We start from the raw sequence: 6,579 nt of genomic DNA, 5'->3' as shown, positions 1-6,579 counted from the left end.
TTTGTTGTTGTTTTGAATCTGTTTTGGAAACCGTCAGCTTATTACGTAGAATATCAATGAATTAAAGATCCCCTTTTTCTGTTTTCCTTCCTGTTCCTATTTTACGGGATTTTTTTTATGCTAAAAATATTTTATTCCCCTCACAGATTCTGCATTTGTGCAAATAATAAAATAAAAATAAAAAAAGACAATTTACATGTTGTTAGTGTAAGAAAAGTTAATCTTTGTATTTTGAGTTTTTAGGTAAAAGTGTGCAGTAAGTTTTCAGCCTGTCCAGCATGAATCCCCACACCACTCTGGCCCTATAAAAGTGTTTATCGTGCAACGCAGAACAATGTGCCTGCTCATTGTTCTGGTGAAAAGCACAGATTACCAATCTGATGATGCGCTGATGACCTTTTGTAGTTAAAGGAACCAAATTTTCAGTAGAAGGAACCTAAGCCAAAGAAAAGGAACTGCATGTTTTTCTGCTAATGCCACCAAAAGTTGGATGCTTGAGCATATCGAGGGAACTCTGACATATTTAAAGGCTGATCGCCACTGGGGTGAGCAGATGATAAAATCACTGATCCAGGTGAGAGGAATAAGATGAATCGTTCGGGGAGGGAGTTCCCTGCTTTCTACTGCCTCCTTCTCCTTTGTCTTCTTAAAGGTAAGACAACATGTTAATGAATACCGATTAAAGGACTTCATTGGTAATCAGTCATCCTCTTTTCAGGTTGCACCTGTCAATACTACACAACAACAACAACAGTGGGATCAGACGTTTCTCTAACCTGCACCTATGCTATTTGGAAATATGACAGGCTGCCCTTTTGCTGGGCCAGAGGTTCTACATCTGCATTTGGCTGTAACAATGAGGTGTTGAAGTCAGACGGGACATCGGTGAAGTCAAGGCTGTCGTGGCGTTACGATCTCAGGGGTAATCTCGGTAATGGGGACGCCTCGCTCACCATCGCACAGGTACAGGAGGGTGACTCGGGCAAATATATCTGTCGGGTGGAAATACCTGGCTGGTTCAACGATCAGGAAGTTGAGACTACTCTCAATGTTGTACCAGGTATTCTTATAATGCAATAACAGTGAATTACTGCATGTTTCATGTGCGTGCATGATATTCTACCTTGTTGTTCTGACACCGTAGGACGCCCCTCTCCGCCACAGGTGGAGCTCAGAGAGCTGAAACAAAGAGCCGCCACAGTTGGCTGGAGTCCTCCGTTTGATGGCGGCAGATACATTTCATCTTATCTGATTGATTTTAAACGCAGCGATGGTGAGCACAGTGAAGTGCTGCATCATTACTTACGAATTAACGTTTGGATTTTAACTTTGCGTTTCATTGGCAGCGTCCTGGAATGTCGCTGTGAGAACTCAGGATTTTAAGACTCAGGTGACTTTGGTTGATTTACGTCCCGCCACTACCTACAACCTCCGTGCGTTTGCTGTCAACAGTGTGGGGACCAGCGATGCCAGCAATGTCCTGACATTTACAACACAGGAAGCAGGTAAAAGGCAGCAGGCGGGCATTAATATATGGTGTCTTGCAAAGGTTGTTCATATTTTGTCAAATTTCAACCATTCTGTCTGGATTTTACAATTATACATAGATTTCAACATTTTTACAAAAAAGACTCTAAAAATGATATCCTGCTTTTTTTAAAGCTGCCATGAGTAAAACTACTTTTTCTATGGTTTGTCTCTACCAGTTTTGCACATAATGATTTCTTGTAAATTATTTCTTTTTAAAGTACCTCAAGATCAATCAGATTGAATGGAGAGACTTTGTGAACATCAACATTAAACTCTTGCCGAAGATGTGAACTTGATTAAATGTGGGTTTTGATTGGTCCATTCTATTTCAGGGCTAAACCCATAATAGCTCTGGCTGCACATTTTTCCAGCTTAAAGATGAACCTTTGGCCCATTCTGAAGTATTTTGCAGCCTCTTATAGTTTTTTCTTTCTGAATTGTCCTCTATTTAGATTAATCCATTTTACCACTTGTTCTGTGTTTACCACAGTATGAAGCTGCCACTGCCATGTTTCACTGTGGGATCTGTGCAGTATTATTTTTTTTTAGCATTTTACAAGAAGGCAAAAAGTTTAATTTTGGTCTTATCTGACCAAAATTCAGATTAGGTCTTTATTCCACATACTGGCCTCCTCTATTTATGGAAAACTAGAAATAAACCTATTTTATGGCTTTTTTCCACAGTGACTTTCTCCTTGCCACTTTTCTCTAAAAGCCAGACTTGTAGTGTACGACTTGTCCTGTTGACATATTACTACACCTGAGCAGTGGATTGCTGCAACCTCTGCAGGTTGCCTGTCTGAATGCCTCTCTGATTTTAATTTGTGAAAAAAAAAGTAATTTTTTTGTAGGTCAAGTGTATACAATTCAAATAAAATGAGTCAGTGTTTGTGGCTTTGCAAGGCTCTGTAAAAATTGTGTGTTTTCTAGAAGCAACTGCCAAATTTAAGAAAAGATCTCCATTAAGTTTCACTTTTGTTTGTCCAGCACCCGAGGGCCCACCACTTGATATGCGACTTCAGGCTGTCAGCACTCAGAGTATCAGAGTCACCTGGAAGGTACAGTCATGCATGTGAAATGTAAACATTGTAATGTTATAAAAAGTTTTTTTTTTGAACCCCTGCATTTGTAAGGGTGAATGTTTTCTCCTGAGCAGCCCCCACAGGTTGAACTCAGAAACGGCGTTCTGCGCAGCTACACCGTCAGCTACAGAGACTACGATGCTCTGGTCCAGAAATGGTGGCACCTAACAAAAATGGCTACAGGTGATCAGGAGAGCATCCTGCTCACCGACCTGCAGCCTTCGACCAGGTACGATGTGCTGATTCAGGCCAGGACAAACGCAGGAGAAGGACCTGCTGCGACCGCGCCTCTCTGCTCCACTCTGGGCGAAGGTATGCTGGGAGACATGAGGGGATTCAACAAGCTTACTGTGTAATTTATTCCTCAGTTTTTTACAATTTTGTTCTATTTCTAACTCAAGCAACTACAACCACTTCCACTACTGCTACAACCAGGACAAAACACACAAGCCTCTCTGTGGGTATGAAAGATCAAATCAACATTTTCCTCTATGCTGTTTTTGGTATTGCAAAGATAATTAAGCTTCAATTACTCTAATATGGAAATTTTCAAAACATGCATTACTCTTAGTTACTAAGAGTGTCCCGTGCTCCTCCTAGTGCCTCCGGATCCACCTGTAATTGGTTTGCAAGAGGTGACAAATTACACAATTTCAATTTTCTGGACCCCTGGTTTTGAAGGCAACAGCCCCATTTCTGGTTTCTACCTGGAGTATAAAGCACAAAATGGTGAGAAAAGACTTTATTAGAATGAAGATGTTTTTTAAATTTCTATTATTGATTATTTTGCTATGTTTGATAAAATAATTCAGAAATGTGTCCATTTTTGAACAGCTTCATGGGATTATACAGAAACTGTCATCGATTTTGACGCCAATGAGACAGAGGCCACATTGGTAGAGTTTAAACCTTCAACGTACAACATTCGAATGTTCGCTAAAAACAGTCTGGGAACCAGTAATGCCAGCAACGTTCTCACCGTGACCATAGAAGAAGGAGGCGTTCATTTCTCATCCTCCTCTCCTGGTTGTGTTTCGCTGTACGCTCCAAAAACGCCGTGGGACTTAATGTTGATATTTTTAGGATATCTGTGGTTCTTTTGTCAAACATCAGAATTCAACCTCTGCTAGGCATGACGAATAAAACAGTAGTAGTGAAATTCAGCTTAAAAGCACCACAACTCAAAGAAACACAGCTTATTATCTTTGGGCAAGTGGTGACACCAAATGGCTCCAGTGGGACGTACTTGTGATCTTATTAAATGCAAAAGTCTAGCTACCAATTTTGGCAGATTTTTACTGTTACTGCAATGACCTCACTGTCAAAGATTATTGCCAATTTATTCAGTTTTAATTTTGTTTAATTTTCTTGACTGCACATTTAATAAATAACTCATTTTCTTTCTAATCACCGTGAAGCACCTGTAAAAACAGTGTGTTTGTCTACTGTATTACATGAAAATGCCAATAAAATACAACAAAGTTTGTGGTTCTTCACATATTAATAAAAGTACAACGGATATTAATCCTTTTCTAAGACACTGTAAGTTTATGTTAAAAGCTGACAAACATTTATGCAAACATATATGTCAAATGAAAGAGATCAAATATTTCCTGTTAGGGATTTTTAATTAACTGATCATTTTTAAGGGATTTTTCCAATTTTACATCTGATAACTGATTAAATTGTCCTTAGTTTCAATGAATTTGATGATTCTACTATGAACCCAGCCAGCTGGTATCAGCATACCATGTGCGAGCAATTATTATGCAAGCTGTTTGCAATCATTCATAAACTTTACACGTCAGTAAAAATCATACACACCATTCTGCCAGACGGTCTGTTGAGGTATTTAAACTATTAGGCCAAAGAAATGTGATCAAATGACGTATTATCAATTAAAAATGTGTATCTTCAAACTTTGTGTCCTGTGAACGCTCACCTCCACTTCTCCCAATTACAATAAACTAATAAATAAATAAATAAATAAATAAATAAATAAATATGTATATATATAAATATATAAATACATCCCATCGTCCTTGTGTGTCCACCAGAGGGCACCAGAGTCCCACCATTTAATTGATGCAATTTTGTCCAATATTCACATCTCTTCTCATCATCATCGGAGCAGTCCTTGGGGGCACACACTGCAGCCAGCTGGATTTCAGTCCATCTGTCCTGTAAATCTCTTAATTGTCCTAATTAAGGAGATGAGGAAAAGGGTGAGATCTGATACCTCTGTGGGGCTTTGAGGCAGCTGCCTTTGAGAGCGTCTCCCACCAACAGAGAATCACAGCAGGGCACCAATGATTTTAAGTCATTTGCCTCAGTAGGGACTACAGAGATAAAATGCATTTATAAATATATATATGACTGAGGTCTTCATGACTTCTTTACTTCCTTTTTTTGAGCATTTGGGTCCTCTAAATATATATACTTTGTTGTTTATGTCCATCTGAGGTGCCACACTTCCTGACAAAAACAGGCTAATGGTCTACATTGATGTAAATAGTGCTTGATTGTTGGTTAGCTGTGGTAGCCCATCAGCAAACTGAGGGCTGGCAAAATCCAAAGTTACAGTAAATTGTGTGACCGTCGTCTGTAAACACAGCTCCACCACATCCCTCCCAATAGTCCTGTCATTTCTGCTCTCCACTTCCGTTTTCATCGTTTTTGCCTGCTCAGTCTGGCTTTGCTTACTCAAATACCAGTCCCTGTTCCTGTCCCGGTGCTTCCCTGGACGTCTCTGTCCGCCTCTCCTTCATTCGTCTCTCGCTTCCTGCTTCCGTCATGCTGATTACACTGTGTGGCACTTATATAAACGGAAGCAAAGAGGCAAGGAAGGTTGTGGGATGCATTCGCTGCGTGTCTTTGATGAGGTCCTTTTGATTGGCCACACAGCCAAAAACCAATTAACTGCCCCTTCCACCTCCACCCGTACAGCCACTGGTCTCTTGCCATAAACGTAGACAAATCAGGAGTCAATACACAAAGCGAGGAGAGCTGACACAGAAGAAACGGAAACAGCTGATTTTGCTGACCTGCACTCACTTAGCAGTCTCTGTCATTGCCCCAACAGCTCTGTCACCTCATTCACAACTCGACCATCCACCTCCTTCTAACGTCTATGACTAAACATCCATTAGGGTAACAGCACAGCACAACTTATGTAAGTTCTTCAGAGCTGCGTCAGCGGTTTCTGCTGAAGGCTTCGTGCTGCAGGTGAGAGACTGAGGGCCGAGGAAAGGAAGCATGGTTACAATAACGGCGGCACCGGCAGTGGGGACGGAGAGCTGTAATTAATCATGCAATGTGGTTCTGGCCACATCAAGGCACCAAGAGTCAGGAAATGGAGACTCAGATCAGCCCCACATACACCAAAGGCTGAGCTCCACAGCAGGGGTTGATCTGCAGGCCCTGTTAGCCCAGAAACGGATGCACGGGCCCGGACTTAAGAAGCAGCCAGATGTTGGCCTTTCCAACGCGGCGTATGAAGTCAAGAGAAAGAGAGCAGATGATAGTATTGAACAGGACTCAAATGAAAAGCACCAGAAGTTGAGGTGGAACAAGAAAAGAGGGGTGGGGAGGGGGTGCAGGAGGAACTGAGGTTTGGCCTATTTGTTGATGAAAGGACCACTAATTGATTCAAGTCTCTATCTGAACCCCCTGCAAACTGCAGCAGCTCAAAGGAAACTTTTCATCTTGTTGGAGCTGGAACATTCATTTTGGCCAGAAATGAAAAGATGGCATCATTGAAATCCCGGAAGGGAGACCAAAAGGTAAATGAAAAAAAAAAAAAAAATGACTAGCTGACAAGAAAATAATAGTCAATTACACCAGAGGAACCAACCTTAAGGTAGACGGGAAGCAACACATCTATAATCAGTTACCATTGAGTCATCACCAGGCCAAGCAAAAAAAGAAAAACTTAAATGTTATAATAGTGTTCCTCTGTAGCTTAATT

At 40.9% G+C, this 6,579-nt stretch overlaps 1 protein-coding gene across 1 annotated transcript; it reads left to right on the top strand.

Annotated features, from left to right (window-relative positions):
• The first annotated feature begins 218 nt into the window (after nt 1-218).
• On the top strand, nt 219-4,096 carry LOC103135665 (Down syndrome cell adhesion molecule-like protein 1 homolog). Its single transcript, XM_007548502.2, has 9 exons — nt 219-652; nt 719-1,060; nt 1,145-1,273; nt 1,347-1,505; nt 2,518-2,588; nt 2,687-2,924; nt 3,014-3,073; nt 3,213-3,341; nt 3,447-4,096. Exons 1-9 carry the CDS (start codon nt 589-591, stop codon nt 3,740-3,742), a joined length of 1,488 nt encoding a protein of 495 aa, XP_007548564.1. The 5' UTR covers nt 219-588; the 3' UTR covers nt 3,743-4,096.
• Nucleotides 4,097-6,579: the final 2,483 nt, after the last annotated feature.

The sequence above is a fragment of the Poecilia formosa genome, unplaced genomic scaffold (assembly GCF_000485575.1).
Source record: "Poecilia formosa unplaced genomic scaffold, Poecilia_formosa-5.1.2 Scaffold26, whole genome shotgun sequence".
NCBI lineage: Eukaryota > Metazoa > Chordata > Actinopteri > Cyprinodontiformes > Poeciliidae > Poecilia > Poecilia formosa.
Note: the sequence above shows the minus strand (reverse complement) of the source record. Positions and strands in the feature narration are given on the sequence as shown.